Source organism: Cataglyphis hispanica, chromosome 3 (genome assembly GCF_021464435.1).
Source record: "Cataglyphis hispanica isolate Lineage 1 chromosome 3, ULB_Chis1_1.0, whole genome shotgun sequence".
In the NCBI taxonomy this organism is placed as follows: domain Eukaryota; kingdom Metazoa; phylum Arthropoda; class Insecta; order Hymenoptera; family Formicidae; genus Cataglyphis; species Cataglyphis hispanica.
Window position 1 is genome coordinate 1,440,376 of NC_065956.1, and position 19,286 is coordinate 1,459,661.

General features: G+C 35.1%; 3 protein-coding genes across 6 annotated transcripts; 2 read left to right on the plus strand and 1 right to left on the minus strand.

The window, feature by feature from the left end:
* Nucleotides 1–536: 536 nt before the first annotated feature.
* Nucleotides 537–2,539, plus strand: LOC126859391 (uncharacterized). The gene is made up of 3 exons (XM_050610672.1): nucleotides 537–733; nucleotides 835–1,041; nucleotides 1,214–2,539. The coding sequence occupies exons 1-3, from the start codon at nucleotides 629–631 to the stop codon at nucleotides 1,442–1,444; spliced, it is 543 nt and encodes a 180-aa protein (XP_050466629.1). The 5' UTR covers nucleotides 537–628; the 3' UTR covers nucleotides 1,445–2,539.
* On the minus strand, nucleotides 1,972–9,660 carry LOC126859385 (uncharacterized). Of its 4 annotated transcripts, none has more exons than XM_050610665.1 (5): nucleotides 9,403–9,660; nucleotides 5,723–5,969; nucleotides 5,065–5,259; nucleotides 4,506–4,652; nucleotides 1,972–4,072 (listed from the first exon to the last, which is right to left on the minus strand). In XM_050610665.1, exons 2-5 carry the CDS (start codon nucleotides 5,855–5,857, stop codon nucleotides 3,554–3,556), a joined length of 996 nt encoding a protein of 331 aa, XP_050466622.1. In that variant the 5' UTR covers nucleotides 5,858–5,969; nucleotides 9,403–9,660; the 3' UTR covers nucleotides 1,972–3,553. The 4 variants fall into 4 exon arrangements, with proteins under 4 accessions (XP_050466622.1, XP_050466621.1, XP_050466619.1 ...); XM_050610664.1 differs by having other exon boundaries at nucleotides 9,391–9,659; XM_050610662.1 differs by having other exon boundaries at nucleotides 9,245–9,659.
* Nucleotides 9,661–13,419: 3,759 nt separating this feature from the next.
* Nucleotides 13,420–16,989, plus strand: LOC126859394 (U-scoloptoxin(01)-Cw1a-like). The gene is made up of 5 exons (XM_050610675.1): nucleotides 13,420–13,587; nucleotides 13,810–13,881; nucleotides 15,989–16,111; nucleotides 16,492–16,593; nucleotides 16,699–16,989. The coding sequence occupies exons 2-5, from the start codon at nucleotides 13,810–13,812 to the stop codon at nucleotides 16,774–16,776; spliced, it is 375 nt and encodes a 124-aa protein (XP_050466632.1). The 5' UTR covers nucleotides 13,420–13,587; the 3' UTR covers nucleotides 16,777–16,989.
* The last annotated feature ends 2,297 nt before the right edge of the window (nucleotides 16,990–19,286 follow it).

Below are 19,286 nucleotides of genomic sequence, written 5' to 3' on the forward strand. Positions count from 1 at the left end.
AGATAATATTTTTTCATGAGCAGAAATTATTTTTTTGTTTGAGACAATTTTCATAAACAGAAAAATGCAACAAGATATTATTATGCATGATAATTCAACGTAAAAAGCATTCACATGCACATTTTTCTAACTTCCATGCATGGTTGTTCAGTTAATTTTGATAACAGATTGAAAATAAACAATTTAAAGGTCAATAAATTAAAAAATATACTTTCGTGTTATATGTATTTAAGCAAGCAAAATTGCGTGATGCAAGAAAGTATTCATTGCATATCTTCAAGAATAAAATAAATGAAAATTGCCAAATGAGCACATCAAGCAGTAAGCATTTGCATCGGGCCTTCGAGGTTGATGTGGACGTCTGACGATGGTCATTGGCAGACAAAACGTGCTAAACTTACTGATTTCAATTTACCAAGAATGCCATTCATACAATATTCAAAATCCTTACAGCAGTTCGCTATATAATACCCTTCTGCAGATCACATCATCAGTCTTCTCAAGATCCTCAAAGAGAGCTCCAATAAAACGTCACATTCGCCGAGGGAACTAACCGCAGTGACCAAGAAACCGTCGTCACTCGAAGAAATAACATACAAAGACGCGTATTTCATACCTCGTTAAAATTATGATGCGAGAGAAGCTCCTCGCCGTGTTGTTTCTCGGTTTTATTGCGATAGTTCTGAGTTTGCCTCAGCAATCAAAATCGAAGAGACCCACTCCAGTGTTCAAGGTTTTTAAACTTTTAAATCGATTTCTGCGTCATTCCGTATCGCAATTCTTCGAGATTCCAATTTCACAGAAAAAGCCAAATTTTGCAATAAAATTTTCTAGCAACCAGCAACTGGTGGCTTGCTGCTTCCCGACAACGCCACGCTCATCCGCGACAATATTGTCGACACGTTTTCCTGTGAGAATAGAGTTTATGGATACTACGCCGACCTGGAGAATGAATGTCAAGTGTTCCACGTGTGCTTACCGCAAACTAGGGGCTCAATTAGATGGAGTTTTATTTGCCCCGCCGAGACAGTTTTCAATCAAGTAAACTAATATTTGCTTTTCGTAATAGTTTCCTCATGTATTTTCAGAACAAAAAAAAAAAAAATCGAAAAATGTTGATGTTAAACAATGGCTATTTATTTGCTGATCTGTTTGTTCAAAATCACAAAGACATTATTAATATTGTAAAATATCTCTTACTTTCGATTTACAGGCGACATTTGTATGTACACGGACAGAAAGTTCGATACCATGCGAGGAATCGGAGAAATATTACGTTTTGAACGAGGAGATTGGCAAGGAAGTGGAAGAGGAAGAGGAGGCAGATCAAGAACGAGGAAAGGAAAACACCACGAAGACTTCTGAATTGGAAACGGTGTCAAAAAAATCATTTTCGAAAAATTCTAGATTGCTAGATCGAGAAAGATTGTTCCGACGTAATTAAAAAGAATGCATCTTTTCTCTCATTTGAAAGGAAATGTTCTATAAAATATTGTAATTACAGCTAGCCAACATCTCAGCTTAAGAATAAAACAAATTTTAGCTTGCCCTGATCGAGATTGACTAAATGCTCATTTAATCTTTAAGATAATCGCTTATAAATCGCTTATCATCTTTGTAAGAACGCACATAATAGCAAATACGTAGAGCTAAAATTTAAATTATTGTCAATGTAAAATGTAACATAATTACGGGTATGTAAAATAAAATTTATGTACAGTACGAACACGAGTAGAATAAATCGTATATTACGTAATTATGTGCAAAAAAATTAAACGCTTATATTTGTAATCTTATACTTGTAATTATTAATCCAATAAAATAAAAGATGCAAAAAGGATAATAGCTTTTTCTTATATTTGTATTTGCAAAAACAAGAATAACGACGAAGCACTTATTCGATAATTATTGTCTAGGAAAGTTTTTTTATAAAGATTTTTTTTTTTATTATTAATAATATATAATAATAAGTAAAAGGCCAACAAATATAATCGTTTAATACTGATATCTAGAGTACAAGACCATGATTATACAAGAAAAAGCGTTACACGAATGTCCCAAGCCTAAAGTGCACAAGAATCGTGACGGGATAGTCTCGCAAACGTAATAAAAAAAGAAAAACTTACTAATTGAAATAAAGCAATATATACACGGCGATAAGAAAGTGTTGCTGACAACACAACATATTTACATTGATATGTGTCGATATTGGTCTCTTGTGAACTTAGTATAAAATAACTAAAAAATATAAAAACGCATTAAATAATAACAGAAAATTTCCTGTTGCTTATATATATATATAGCTTTCGCGCGTATTAGAATGTAGTTTTGAAATATTGAACTTAAACTAGAAACACACATGCACACGTAAAACGGCTAAGAAGTAAATCCAAAATCGTCGTCCGATTCATCGATCATCGTCGTAAAATTTTCGTGAAATCGCACAAGTCGCGACGCTTGAAACATCATCCACAACTCCCGCGCGTTCCATTTTTTTCTATTCGATATCTTTGGATATCTAGCTATCATCTCAGATAGGCGAAGCCTATCTCTAGCTTTTCACAATGCCGATAAAATAATAAAATAAGCAACAATTGTACAAGAACACTCATATCCACATAACAACACTCTAACGATAAATATTTCTTGTTTTTGTATTGGAATACCGATTCCGTAATGTACATATAAATACAATTTAGAAAAGTAAATAAACAAATATAAATCCAAAACGTCTGCGTCCATATTAAAAAAGATGTATAAGTTAAGACATGATTTTTCATAATGTAACGAATTATCTCTCTTCGAACAAGTTAATATATATTAAATAGAAGTGTTACGCTCGAGATATTAGTAAAAAATGTTGCACTTAATATATACAATTATTTACTTAATATAATGAGTCTAATTGTATCTACGAATATTTACATATAAACTTATTAAAAAGCTTTTTTATATTAGTATTAAAAATATATAATTACTAAATACGTATTCTCTTCAATAAATCTTCCATGCAATAAAAAATATATATTAAATCTTCTTTTTATTATGTATGTGTGTGTGTGTGTGTATGTGCGTCGTAAAATTAATGCTTTCATTGTAAAAAATATATAGTTTTATGTAAATTTTTTAAACAACAAGCGTAATAAAAACATTAACATTATAAAAGCGTTATAAAACTGTACAGAGTATTTAAAAGAAAATAATTAGTAACTTAATATAAATGCATTCTTCTGCAACAAAAGAAATAGTGATATTTATTTGAAAATCTAACATTTCTATATTTTTTATCCTGTGTGTATGTGTGTGTGTGTGTGTCTGTGTGCGTGTGTATTGTTCTTTTCAAAAAATATTTTTCGGATTATAAAATAATTACTTATTCTATATTGCGTTAAAACTAAACCGAATTTTTCGAAGACGATTTCAATTCCACAGATTTACATTGAATTCTTTTTCAACTCTTTTTACGTAGATCAAAGATTCCCCAAAATTTTCTGACTAAAAATTCAAACTTATTCATATTTTAGTCCATTAAATAACAGACAGACTTTTCAAGCTACGCCTCGGAATCCATCGTAAGATCCGCTTCGATTTCTTCGGGACTTCTCAGATCGATCGCGAATCTCTTTCTGGCGGTGTTATTCCCGGTAACTTCGGCCAGTTTCTCCTGAGCCTTCACGGTTTTAGAGTACATTTCAAAGGCTGTTGCGAGAGCGTATGTTAATTGCCTTGCATAATACTTGGACTCGCAAACAAAACCGTGACACTCAAACGGCGAGATCCTTCGGAAGTTCTCCGTTTCGCGAACAACAATCATAGAGAAAACCCTAGTGTAAATGAGATCTTGCACACCATAGGAGATCGTCTCGATAGGATACATCCTGGAATTGGCATCCTGCTTCCTCTTATCTATCGGCAGCAAGGTAACTCCTTCCTGAGAGACCACCAGTTTGATAAGAGGAAGCATTGTGTTAGTCGGCAAGGCCTTTGCAGCAGAAACCATATTATCGACGGGCCTTCTCGTATGCTTGATGCCCCAGAGGCCTCTTGCATCGTGGGATCCCAAATATTTCACCTGAAAACCATCCGCCTAAAGTCTCAGACATTTAACGGACTTTTTAAGGACCTGTGCCCTTTTAATATTTTCTTCTAACATAATTTAATATTTTCTTCTAACACAATAGCCTCCAGTAAACACTAATCATAAAGACATTTCGGGAAAAAAAATCTTTGCAAAGATTTTAAACAATTAATTGATAAAAACACTAAAAAATTTTGCATTAAAAAATTCTTCTTTTATGATGTTTTTAATTATTATTTTTATTATAAATAAAATAAAGAAAAATATATATTTTACAAGAATGTTTATATCGCTCAATTTATATGTATTGCAGTGATTAAATCTCAACAGTCTCGACTATCCGTATTTTACTGAAGCAAGTATAGAGAAGAAATATTAACGCTAGACTTTCACATAAGGTTTAAGGACTCCTGCTTAAGAACTATACCTGAAACACTTGCGGCAGATCGGTGGATCCTTCAAAGACATTATTGTCGATGGACAAACGCGATAGCTTTGATACAAAATCTTTCTTCTTATCATCGAAGGATACCGGAATCTTCTCCTTCTTCATTTCTTCCAAAGACTGGTCCCTCTATTACAAATTTATATCTTTTAATGTGCAACCCAAGACTAATTTAAAACCGATTATGAAATAATACACAAAAACGATCTCTATTCTTATTTAGTAATGTAACTGAATTCCTAAGTATAAAAAAATAATAAAAATTAATTTATTAGATTATTAGATAAATTAGATAAAAAAAAAATTTAATTAATGCGAGAACGTCGCATTAATCGATATCAATGACGAAGAAATGAAACATACTTAAAATGATAAGATTACGAGATAATTTGAGGTGATAATTTTGGCATTCTTGGCATACATTTTAATTAACAACGACATTAAATAAAAATAGCAGATCGACCTTGTCGCAGCTTTTGTGATTCTGAAGCACGTTTTTTTTACCTCCGCTCTCCGCGAAAAAATCTCAAGCACTACTCACAGGAATGTTATCGTGCCGGCAGTGTCTCGTCGTTGATCTAGGCTTGACTTTAAGATGATACTCCACCACGTTCGGTATGTTCGGCGTGTCGGGAACGACTGAGCCGGCGGCGGTTGAGGCGCGTTCACGACCCTCGCTTCCGGCCCTGATCGGAGGCGCTGAAGTCGTTGATCCACCACCACCGACTTCCGACGTCTAATGGCATTTTATCAAGCTGTATAGACGTCAATCTATTTTCGTATTTTCACAACACGCGTCTTACAGCCCGAATTTTATGCACTTTGTCATGCATTTTATGAGAATCCCTAGTTGTTTTCGTTATTCAAATACATACGCATTACTTTAGCAATTTTTGACTATCTCAAAGATACAATTACGTTTTATAAGACTCTTTAGTCTTCTTTGTTGATATTAATATTAGGAATATTTTAATTGTACTAAAGCTGTGATCATAAATAATTTATATGAAACTGAATGAGCCAAAAGATTATAAGATGAGAAACGGGACAAATGAGAGCCGGAGCGCGGTAAAAATGAGGCGCAAAAAGACATTTCATTTTATGATTTTTTTTTTTTTATTGAAATCTTTATTTTTTATTTTTTATTTTTTTTTTTTTTTTAGCAAAACAGCAATTCTTTGCGCAAATAAAAAACCAACCTTAGATGAAGAACAGATTCGTTGCTCGTCGTTACGAATTGTATTATTGTCGTGCATTTGTTCATTGCTAACAGTGTGAATCATTCTCAGAACGTTATCGGACCTTCTCGCGAAACCAAAGTCCTCGTTTTCCATGACGATCAGTTAAATCAGCTTGGTGGTTAACGCGAAATTTATCGCTTCCTCCGTTTCTCCTTTTGTCTTTTCTTTTCCTCCTTTCTTACATTGGACAGGAATAACGGACTATCTGCAAATAATATTCATCGATCCGGAATGCATTATTCCCTTGCGCTGTTCAAAGCTCTTACGATCGTTGAACAATAAATACGAAACAAGACATCTGTAATTCTTATGATGATTTACTTCCTCCTGCGTGTATCTCGAAATGCGACTTTCATAAACGCGAATAAACCGTGAATTTCGATGAATGACACTGCGAGTCTATGACAGACGTGGGAGATTCACCCCCTGTCATATTGTAATTATTGCTATTTAAAGATGCGCCCGGGCGCGAAATTAAAATTGGACTTAACGTCTGAATTTCAACCGGAAAACAGCTGTCGAGCAGCACGTGTTGCACCTTGCATCGGCCTGCTTCTACCAAGCTTTTATCTTCCTTTCTTCCACTTCACCGAACCGTATATTTGTGCTATTTATAGTGCAATCATTCGAAGAGAAAACTTTTATTTACTATGTTATTGACGCGATAAAAAATTAATAAGAATGTAATTATACAACCGTTTTTCTAATTACACTTGTTGCAGCTTTCAATAATAATTATATATTCTTTCTTTTCTTCTTTGAATTCCCATATTCTTTGACACAGTCATATATTTTTACATATTTGATATTAATTTATATTTGATATTAATTTATACAATCGTGAATTTTATATTTATTAAATCACAAATAGGTACGAATAAATATGAAGGAATTATACGACAGACAGACGTTCACTGTTTTAACTTTCGCTGTTCTCTGTAAACGCGCAACGACAATGACAGGTTTTCGTTCTGTGATTACATCTCGACAGCGGATGCGCGGGACGCAATTGTATCGGCGATTTTAAATTTTACCGAGGAGAGGGGGAGGCTTTTCAGAGCCGACAGGAAGTGACTCAGGTGACCGATAGTCAGGTGAAGAAGGATTCATTAATGTATTCCGTTCGTTGCACAGGTGTGGCGTGTTTCGGTTGTTCGGTTTCGTGTTTATTATTTAGAGATCCAATATACGAACATTATTTTGGAGAGTGTGCAATAAAATTCTTGATACGCAAAAATAGAGACTCGAAATTAATAAATATCTAAACTAATAAATGACACGAACAAAATAACAATCGCCGTAAACGCACAAACAAGTCATATTACATTATAAAATTCAATAAATATTATTGAATATATAAATAAAAAATTATATATAAATCTTGTTCTTTTTTTTTGTAAAACATAATTTTATAGCTGGCAAAAATTATAAATATATGCTAAAAGAAAAATACTTTTACTGCAGAAGAATTGTTATTCAGAATTGTACTTAGAATTTGACGGATTATTTGTGCATCTTGAAGAAAAAAAAGTAATTCTAATTCAGAAAGAAAATGTGTGCAAAAGCGAAATGGGACACCCTGTACATAGCCGCGTCCGTACACCTGTCGTCGAATTACACCCGCGTACAATAGCAAAACTGTGAATACGATCTACTACTTAACGGGTGTCTGCTAAAAACCGAAAGAAAGGTCTTTCTAAAAAATATTCGCAAGTTGATACGAGAAAATCGAGATCGCGTAAAACTGACATTTACACGTTAACGCTCGTGCGTAGAATCGAGAAATTGAAAGACATCGATAATCGATCAGCACGTCGCAGTCCGTGCAAGTGCATAATATGAGATGCAAGAGAGAAGGTTCGGGATTTGCCCGATAACGGTAGCGTTAGCAGATGAAATAGAATCGCTGCTCGTTATTACGGTTTCTCCTAGATTTCCGTTACATCCGACCTTGCAAATTCCTAATCTTTTATGTAATAAAAAGAATTGCAATAAAACATAAAAAAGATTTTGATGACAACGAGTAATCTCGCTATCTATGTAATATCTATATATAGTACGTCACGATGGCGAAGCGCATTCCACGTCAACATCAGCGCGATATTTTCCGCGGTAAAAAAAATCGCCAACGCCGAAAAAACTTAGGTGCGTTATTCGCGGCCGACGATTATATCTGACAATGCGAAATCAGCTAATTCCCTCTTTTCATTTGCAGCTCGTGGAAGGGTGGAAACCGGAAGCGAGCGCCGCTGGATGTCTGACCGGAAATTATTATGGTCGTGTCACGAAGGAGCTCCAACGATGCGTGCCACGCATCCGTCCTCACGGAATTCGAACGGAATTCAGCGGATTGTGAATTCGTTGGGGGAAAATCTAACAGTCGTGTAACGTGTATAGCGATTAAATCGCTACTCGTTTCAACACAAATTCCTAAAAAAAAAAAAAAATCACACATGTTTTGATATACATCTATTACATATATCAAGATCTTTGATAAAGCAAGACTTACGAAAAAATATAGTGTCTGATAAAAATTATCTGACGTCCTTCTATTTGCGTACGTGTATGCTGGTACTTCATTCATTACTCGCACGAAACTCAACGTGATAAACAAGTCAGGGAATAAAATGAGACGTTCAAGCAGAGTCATCGATTCCACTTGTTTTTCTTCATGAGCTTCTTACAATTAAAATCTTTTTGATTCGAAACGTAAAGAAATCAAAAAATACTAAAGAACAGTGTTGAAAAATTACTCTTTAAAAACAAGATATTATCATCGAGCTAAACACTAATAAACACAAACTACTTTATAATGAGAATTTTGACCAAAAATTTAAAAAACTCAATTTTTTCAAATCAAATATTATTTTCACATTATTACGTGTATGTGTGTGTGTGTGTGTGTGTGTGTGTGTTATTATTTCTTTTCAAACAATAATAGATTACCATGATTTTATCTGCATGCTTTATCATATCTCACGATTGGCCAATCAACCTTTGATAAAGACGACGATTGTGACACATGAAGTGTCATAAATTTACGATCAAAGATCATTGTTGAATACATGACGCAGAAAACATACGCAATTAGTCCTCGCGAAGCGACTCGTTCGGCGACGCAGGGATGCGTGCGATTGCACAAGACGGGAGGCTACCAGTAGACGAAACCTATCGGGCGAGGAATTTACGACAGCCACACCGAGCGCGGCACCGTCGATCGTTAATTTAAACAATAGCCGCATGCTAATTACGACGATCGCCGCCGGGCACGCAGCGATGGAAATCAGCTGCAACAAATCGCAACGAAACACAACGAATACTTTATCGGAGGAATCGCGATTCGTTAGAAAGGAAATGAATGGATTTATAGCGATTTATAGCGATCGCGATGAATCGGTCTGCGATCAATTATGATTCACGAGCGATCGGATTCGCATATAAATGTATCGCAGGTGGCGAATTGTACCTTCGGCTATTTACCTTCGCTTTCCCGCGGCGGTTGACACGATCGACGAAACGCATATATACGCACGTACACACATAGTAACACGCGCACACGTTCTAAATCGAGGTGGATTCTATGGCGTGCACTCCGCTCAGGTGCGATCGTTCGATTTCGATCTTACCGTTCGACGCACCTGCGGTGAACGACGACGGCGGTGGCGGCTGAAAAATTCCTCGCTTCCGGAAACATCATCGTCGCGTCGACGACGAGGCTCGCAGCGGTTCTGCCTGATCTTTCTACGCGAATCCGAGAGCGGGATATATGTATCTAGCAGAGAAACGATTGACAGGCACCTGCGGTATGCACTGTCGCGTACGTGCGACTGAAAATGTGGGACAGAGCGTTCGCCGCGCCGTTCGTTCGTTCGGTCGGAGTCGCGCTACTGATAAAACGGAACGAGCTTCAATAGAGGTGTATACACATACACACACGACATGCGCTGGCCGGAATACCTGTAATAAATCTGAAGTTGACACGAGCGATAAGACGCATGAGCGACGCTAGAGATTAATTGTAATCGCGCGACGCAAAAAAAAAAACAGAATCTTCAGATGCTTCGAAATCGGAAGGTCTCTTACTTCGAATAATTATCGTGGAAAATGGAGAAATTGCATAAAATATTTAGATTAATCGTTGCATTAGAAATGATAACCGTTTTATAAATTATAATGATTTTGATATTTAAAGTTAAATCTTTGGTATAAACTTGATACTAAAAATTGGGTGTCATCAACTCTATTGCAAAACAAAGTGCGGCAAGCGCTTCCGACATTCGCTCTCATTATGATCTTTACTCGTGCTTATGTAAGGTAAAACACAATCGAATTCATGCGACAGAAAGGTAATCTTACGCAACTAACGTCGGCAACTTAAGTCGCGAGAAACAAAACTTAGATGTGTCCAAAAAATAATCTCTTCCGATCAAATCTCAATCATGCATCTCTCAATTCTCTTTCATTCCGGAAATCAATCACAATAGCATTGCGCAACATAACGTAATAAAATATACGCAAGATTGTGATTAAATGAGCATTTACACGTGCAATTAATGTAGTCGGTGCATCCATTAATGCGAACAATGCCGTCTCCCGTGAATTCGTTTCTCCTCTCGAGAGAATTTAAAATATATTACATAATAGCGGCGTGTTACATGATATTTTCATTTATTTTATATCATCAAATTTATCGTCAACAATCGACAAATCTTCATGAAATCTCTACTCTTCTCTCGAAGCTATCATTTCGATCCGTGATGAATTATTTGATTCGCTCGGCGAACGGTAAAAACGTGAGAATAGCTTTCGTGTTTCTTTGTTGGTATCCAACGACAGGGAAAGAAGATGCTCGGAAGTCAAGTCGTTATGAAATTGCGAGGGATTATATCGGACGAACAGTGAGTGTCGTGCGAAGATGCTGAGGCGCTTCAAGAATGTCACGAGAGTGAAACGTTTCTTTGAAATCATCTTACCTCTCACAGACACATAATATAGCGTTTTAAATATTATTACAAGCCAATGTAAATCAGCTTTAAGCTAATCAAATTTTGAAGATTTTAAAAGATCGCTAATAAAATATTGCCAGTATGATTATGTTTCTATAAAAACCAAATAACACTTTCTACATAAGTCACGTGTGCAAATTTCATTGTAGCATTTTATTTTCCTCGCACTAAATTCCTGCGAATAGGTTGTCGAATTCTAGTGTAAATTTAAATCGGGAACATTTTCCGATGTAAACGACGCGTTAATGACGAATTATTCAATGAGAATAAAAAAGACATTCTCTCGTGAACGGACGAATCGGTATTCCCTCAACGTTGTTTCGTTCGCGACGGCTAAGTCGCAAAAATAATAAATATAGACCTTCCCACGGATGTCGCGTATATTTTGCAATCGCTCCGATATATGTAATTAACACAAGCAGACGGAATTTAATTAAGAACAACATTCTGCACCCGCGCTCCGCATCCGCACGCAACGCGCACCGTAATACGATCCGTGCGAAATCGGCCGTAAGGAGAGAGGGATGCGTTCTCCAAGCACTTGTTTCCTGTTGTTCTTGAAATGCAGCACATTGACGCAATGTTTTAATATCAAATCGACGAAGCATGTCGCACGCAATTAAGAAATTTATCCGTATGGCGTGAAAAATGCATTATTGATAAGATATGTTATTCATAATTTGTTTAATTTATTCTGTGAAAAGAAAAGCTCTCCCGAGTTAAATTAAATTTATAAAAAAATTGTGTATATATACATATATAATATTTTTTATAATATATAATAATCAATAAATCTCTCTCTCTCTCTCTCTCTCTCTCTCTCTCTCTCTCTCTCCTGTCTCAAAAAAAATTTGCAACTTAATTTTTTTTTGCTTCAAGAAAAAAAAATAATTCCTATAGGTCAGTCTATGATATGTGAGTCATCGGGCGTCTCGTTGCCTTGAGTTTGCATGTCAATCTGAAAAAGCTCGCAGGCGCCAATTATACATCGCTAATTGGCATGAAACGTGTTTCGAAAATTAAGGGTTTTGGAACGGAAGATGCCGACGCGTTCGCGCAACAAGAATGCAAATGAACGACTGAACCTCGCGCGAGATGCAACTTACGGTTCTTAATTCCTCGATGTATCTCAAGGTCGCATCTTTCATAAGCTCATGAAGACATTTTCGTGTGAAGTTAAAGCATCAAACTCATAGTAAATGTCATCGTTGTCCCACAGGTAAGAAAAGAGAGGCGGCATTCATTTCCTCAAAAGAGAACTTTAGAAGTTACACTATTAACTTTAGAAATTTTCTTGTGTCTCCTTTATATCGCGCAATTACAGTATCGCGATAGATCACGTAAGTTCGCGCACACTGACGTCCACATCTGTGGTTATTAAAGGATCATTAAAGGCCGGCGTTAGCGGGGGCATAATAAAATGCGTATAATTATCGCTCATTGTGATCCAGGGTGAAAGCGTTAGTTGCCAAAACAAAAAAAAAATCATATGTCACATCACGCTATTGTGCGATCGAGAATTTCAAAGGGCGATAAAAGACACAACGTAGATTCAGGTTCGCGTTGAAGCGCGATATGACGGATAACCGGTGTGAGTGTTGAGCGACAGCGCAACCTTGGATCTATTGCAGGATAAGAACGAATCATTTCGGAGTCCGCCCTGTCGACGAGCGTTTCCGTTTCACGGAAAAATCTAAAATGAAAAAGAAAAACAAAATCTTATCTGATCGAAGAAATCGACGCGGTGATCTCAACCCCTCCATCGTAGATGCACAAAACAGTAATTAACGATACAATCGTGCAACCTAACAATATTCGATTGCTTATGTAACAAACTGATACGTCAATCATACTTCAGCGAAGTGGAAAAGCGTTGAATTTTAATGTTATATTACAGGGATAAAAAAATTTGGATCTAATACAAAAGTTTTCTCTATTTTTTGATCTATCAATTTATAATTTCACTAAAAATATCGTTGCTTTCTCATCAGTTGGCAATTAAAATTGCAAAATTTTTATCGCCACATAATTTTAATCTATGATTTTGTTTCTGACGTGAATTATATTTATAACTAGTACAACAGTTTTCTTATTTGTTATTTGCAATTCGAAGTAGCAGACAGGATAATTGAACGTATAACTCTCAAGAAAAAGTAGCTAATTTATTGAACGCATCTTGATTGAATAAAAATCAAATGAAGCATATACCGAATCCCATTTAAATCCCATTGATTAATTATGAGAATTATCTCTCTTTTTCTCTATAATTATGAATAAAACTTTAGCAAAGTTGTACGCAAAAATTTCAAATGCGTGAAAAAATAAGAATATTCATAATTACTTAGACTTTCTTCTATTCCGAAAGAGATATAATAAAAAGAGCAAATGCATTACAATCGTTCAAGTACAATGGTTACGAATATTTTCACGGGTGTTAGACCACGAGACGACGACGACGATTGCGTAAGAGCAGAATCTCTGCTACATCACAGGGGAACATCCCTCCTTCTGGGATCTTCTCTTTCTCCGTTCGTCTGATGTGGGAGCCCCAAGAAAGAGAGACTCTCAAGAATCCCCCCCTTTTTCTCGACCGATGTCTAAAGCCATATATAAACCACCACCTCGTAGAACAATCCTTTGAGAAAGATTACTTTGGAAGTAACGCCGTCTTGCGAACCTAAAGCACTTCGGATAAAGTCACCACTATTTAGTAAGTGCAGTGCACGGAAAACTAAAAAGGCAAAGGAACACGAAAAGATAAATGATCACCACGCAGCACGATACTGCGGACTAAGGGGACCAGCTTTTTCGAAAAAGGTAGGCACCTGTGACGATAAATCTCTATCTCATTTCCCGTTAACTTTTTGATCCCAAAAAATGTTCCACCATGTAGTGATTTAAAATTCTGTGACAGAAAAATTAAAAATCTAAATATACTGGCTATTTAAATTTCTCTCATATATAAAGAACAAAAGAAAAAATTGATATATTTCCTATTTCTGTTAATTATTGAGTAATCCAAAGTTTCGCATTTTTTAGATGATTTCGAGGTATCAAGTACTCTGTGCTCTTTTGCTTTTCGGCGCGGTTATAATCTATCAAACAATGGCGGTAAGTTAAAATTTGTCTTAATTCTTTCGATCTTTACGAAACACAAATCATCCCCCCCTTCAATATTCATAAATAATACCGCACAAGTATTTTTTATGAATCCGCAAAAGATTATATATCTTCAAATAATGATTGTTCAATATGTGTGACATTATAGGGTGTGTATGTATGGGAAGGTATTTCGTAAATACTCCATTTTTACAAAACTAGCACGGTGGATTAAAGCACCAAATTATTATTTTCATCAGCAGCTTCCCACGATGTATCGCGTAACAATAACAGCGAGTGAACCATATCTGCACGCATCATCTTTTTCCAGGTGGTAACATTAAGTAATTCATTAATTAACTCGTGTTACGCGAACGTGCTTTCTCGCTTGTATACGAAATGCCTCGTTAGGCGAAGTCACCCAAAAGCACTCTATCTCATGAATACTTTCATCATTTCAAGATTCTGATAAAGATTCAAGATTTCTCAGAAATAAGATTTCTAAATAAACATTAATCTTTCGATTTCGTATAAAGAAAAAATTTGGTCTTCTTATCTTAACACCGGAAATAATCTTTCTCTGGAAAAGAGTTCAGACATATAGTATATTTTTTTTTAAATATTAAAATAAAATATCAAGTATCTACATTAATTAATTTAAATATAAGAATTAATTTAAATAAAGAATAACACACGAATATCCGAATTCGCCGTATTCAATCTTGCAATTAGAAGACATATTTCACCGGAAATGACAACCGTGGAACCGATGAAAATCGGGATAGAAAATAATAAGCCGAGAAATAAAACGCAGCTTCAATGCCGCGAGGTTAACAAACGGAAAGATAAGATACTTAATTAATTTTAGCTCGCAGTATCCCACTTCCACGCGACTAATGCATCTTTCACCATATCATTTTACAGCGCAATAAAATAATACAATTTTTATTTAAACGCAAAAAATCTAATATATACTTTAATATTTTTCATTAAAATAATAATAATAATAAATCTAAAAAGCTTATAATTATAAATCTTGCTTTATTCATGCTTCTATTTTTTCATCGAGCCATGTCATGCTTTAATTTTCGCACATGACATATTTTGAAAGTAAAAGCACAGTATAAGGAAAATGGATCCTTTTAATGCCATCTTCTTACCGAACGTTAGAATCACCTATTAGATTCGATAAAAAGAGGGGATGTAGATCATATATCTGCATATATATACGTGAAATCGTAAACAAGAGATCGGATACAAAGCCGAGGAGATGCGCATCCGCTTGGGAGGAACAATGTAACCCGACTTCCGGTCAGACATTGGCACGTGCACGCACCGAAGGGTCTCGAGCCGGCGCGTCGTGTGTTGCAATCGCCTCTTTATTCCTTCTCGTTTTGACTGATGGCCAATTGCGAAAAAGATTCTATATCGCGCCCTCCTTCTAAGCGAGGTGAAACACAAGGAATGATTGCTTCTTAATTGTCATTTTTGATAGTGTTCATTAATTATAGAGACATTGATTACGTAAAAAGAATTATATTTTTCTAACTATATTATATTTACTCCGAAAGGTGCACGTAATAGTCTTATCAGAACTTATGTAAAATAGATTTGTAAAATCAAGTAGTATTATACGTAAGAGGCAATAATCGAAGAATGTATATTTTTTCATGTTTGCTACTGTAATTGCAAGTTATTAATAATAAAATAATTGATTTTATTATATGAAATTTATGATGCGCGTAAATTTTAATGGTTCGTGCGTGCTCGCGTTAAAGAAAGAAGAAGTGCAATTTATAGCGTGTATCCACATTCCATTGTCGAGATGATACATGTTGAAATGTATTGTTATTTGTTCCAACAAAACAATAACGGCGGCTACGATTATTGCTTCTCCAAGTTTCACTATTTTCGCTAAGTTTCGTTAGTTTTGATGCAACCATCGAGATTTGCAATGAAAATTGCTACCCAAATGCAATAATGATGCAACCACCGCGCGACAGAGTAAAATTAGAATAACAAGTGGCTTAACCCTCTCGGAAAAATGATTTTCAAGCGGATTAATAACAATTTTATAAAATCATGGTTATCTATGCCACGCATAATCATTGTATTACAGCAAGTGGACGGTTACACACCTGGCGTGGACTATCCAATTTACAACTCGGTGCCGTTCGGACTCACGTTTACCTGTGGAGGAAAGTTACCTGGATATTATGCGGATCCCGAAGCCAGATGTCAGGTGTGTCCATATGGTCACCGAACGTAGTCTCATTTCAATAATCGAGATTATTTAAATGTGTGTGCGCACACGTGCGTATTATCATATTACTATCTGCTAATCTCATTAATAAATATAGAAAAAAAAAAACTCAGAGCTCATATAACAGATCATTCTTGAACGAGTAATTTACAAATTATTCTGAAATCTTAAATATAAAATATAAATTTCGAAAATAATTTCAAAAAATATAGATTATTATATAATTTTATTTTGTTCACAAGTTTAAAAATATTTAAAAAAAATCTATTTGAAAAAAAATTTATTTGAAGATAGTCGCAAAATTTGTTGTCATCTGATGATTGAATAAAAAAAAGATAAATATTGATATTTGATTCAAGGTATGGCATTGGTGTTTGCCAAATGGTCGTCAGTTTAGTTTCCTCTGCCCAAATGGTACAGTCTTTAGTCAAACGACTCGCGTTTGTGACTGGTGGTTCAAGGTATATACGCACATACATATAAAATATTTGGCATAGATATTGTTCTTAGCGATAATTATTTCCAATTGATTTAAAATTCTCTTTATTATATTTTTGGCACTGCAGGTCGATTGCAACGATTCACCGAGACTTTACGGCAACAACGACGAGCTCTACAGAGATGTGAATGGGAACAAGATTTAACAACTCGTATATTTTAATTAATAGTTGATTGTGTACATTAATAAATTCTTTTATACATAATTTTTCGCGAACACAACGCTGTCCAAAATACTATTCGTATTCTACGAAGTATCGAAGTACTACGTACTGAATTCCTAGCTTGCCGATACAGGAAAGTAACAAGGATGTCTGCTTTATTTATCGCTGTTAAATAAAATAGAATTTGCTCGAAAAGGATTAAACATTTTTTACAATTATATAAATCAAATGCTAATGTTATCACGAAACATCGTTTTATTTTTAGAAACATATGTTTCTGCTTCCTAGCTGCTATATGAAAATTCGAGAAATGATAATCTCGTATATAGATATATCATAAAGAAATCATAAATTAAACAACACGACTTCTGTTTTTTTTTTAACGGCAAATTAATTGCAATACAACTAAAGAAGCATTATTTGAAGCATTAAATAAAATTCACCTTGAACAATTTCTTGGCATGATTGGACAATAGAAAGTGAGAGCTCGTCGTGACTGATCAGACGAACCCCACCCTCTTCTCTATCTTTCTCCCTCCGATACAAACTTCGACACTTAATACCGCTATACTTTTCCATTTGCGTTTTACATGCGTGCCTCGTTACGCGAAACAGCTTTTCATCCTGTTTCGCAATTTCGTCTCACCCATCCAAGAATGCAGTTAACTTTACATTTATCACGTTCGTGCATCACGTTATAAAAATCGCAGCTTTTACTGTTAGTGGAGAATCATTAAATTCAATTATAAAGGCTTCCGTATAAAAAGATATATTTATAAAATTCCAAGGATAACATGATAAACACTCTCTTAATTGAAAATGGCTTTATGACCGTGATAAAAGTGATGGAAAAATTATTCGATTCCTATTTTTTGTATGCATTTATGCAATTACGGTCTCCCTTCAATCAGAGGCAATAAGAAAATCGCAGAAAAAATTGAGTGTATTAAAATGTAGAAGGATACACTATAAAATTTATATATCGAGATATAAATATTAAACTACGAATGACTTCTTGTATTTTGTATATAAAAGATATTATAACGCAAATTATTTCGCATTAAATAAGTTAAATAATAAAGCTGCAATCATAAAAATTATTAAAGGCAGCGATCTTTCGACAACCAATAAAAAAATCATGCTAAACCTGATTCCATATATTCGACCTTCCGCGCGAAGAAAGACCACAATCGCGAGCGAGCATGAGTCTTAAAAAGAGGAAAAAGAGGAAAATGGAGAAAACGAAGAATATCGTCCTTGATCGTCGATGATAGAGAAAGAAAGGATTCGTCGACTTCTCAAGAGGCCAAGAAAGCACCGTGGATCTCGCTTAGTGAACAAAATCTGCGACATGAAGAGAGACGCTCCTTTCTTTGTAGTAAACAGGATCCGCTTCACTTATTGTTAGCCGATTATTGATGAGATTTTCAATTCTTTTAACTAAAAATAAAGTCTATTTTTTAACATTTATATTTTATTTAATTTATTTATTTTATATTATATTTTATTTAATTTCTCACCGATTAGCGATGTAAAAACAATAATATCTACTTTTTATCAAGAATGGAATTTATTCTTAGCGAATAAATAAAACTATAAATGTAAATTAAATTGCTAAAACTGTTGTATTTAATTTAAGGAATAATAAATTTTACGTAAATATAAATGTATCAAAATATAAATTAATATGATGCGTCTTTTTGCCTATTATTATATATAACCAATACAACGAATTTTTCGCTTCGCACTACGTTACATCATGTAACATCAGGAATATGATAACCAGTTTCTAATGATTACTGCGCTTCCCACATGTAACGCGAAAGGGAAAATCTTCCCACATATAACGCAATTGACATATATATTGCTATATTCTTCAAATGTCATTAGAAGTCATTAATAAGTGACATATAAATCCCATGCTTAATGTCGCGTTAGCAGCGCTTTAAACCATGAAACAGTCCAATGGAAGATCCGGTTATTCTCTTTGATATCGGCGACAGCATCCATTCGATCCGCGCGACCGTGAAGATAATTTATTGAAAATCCAAAGAGATGGGAATTCGTGTGCGTGGTATCTCTACAAGCATTACGAAAGACCTATCGCGGAGGAAAAGCAGCTCTCTATATTCCGTCAAGATTCACACGACATCTTTATCGGTTAAAAAGTCAATTGAGACATACATCTGTTAAATCTGTTAAACGACGATTTCTGGCATCTATTGTCAAGATATTAACGCTCAACGTTCCACTTTCACTCGACGCATCTCTCATTGATCTTTCGTATGCACATTCTTCGAAGTATGCACATGCTAAGTTTAGTCGGTGACAGATGACGAAGGGATCGCGGCAGGTTTAGAAAACCTCCTGAAGGCAGTGAAAGACCTTTGATCAAAGTCTCGATCGATCTACCTTTACTTTATGATACACGCATATACCTATTTATCAGGACAATAGGTGTCAAACCGCTCGCATTACAAATGTCATAAAAA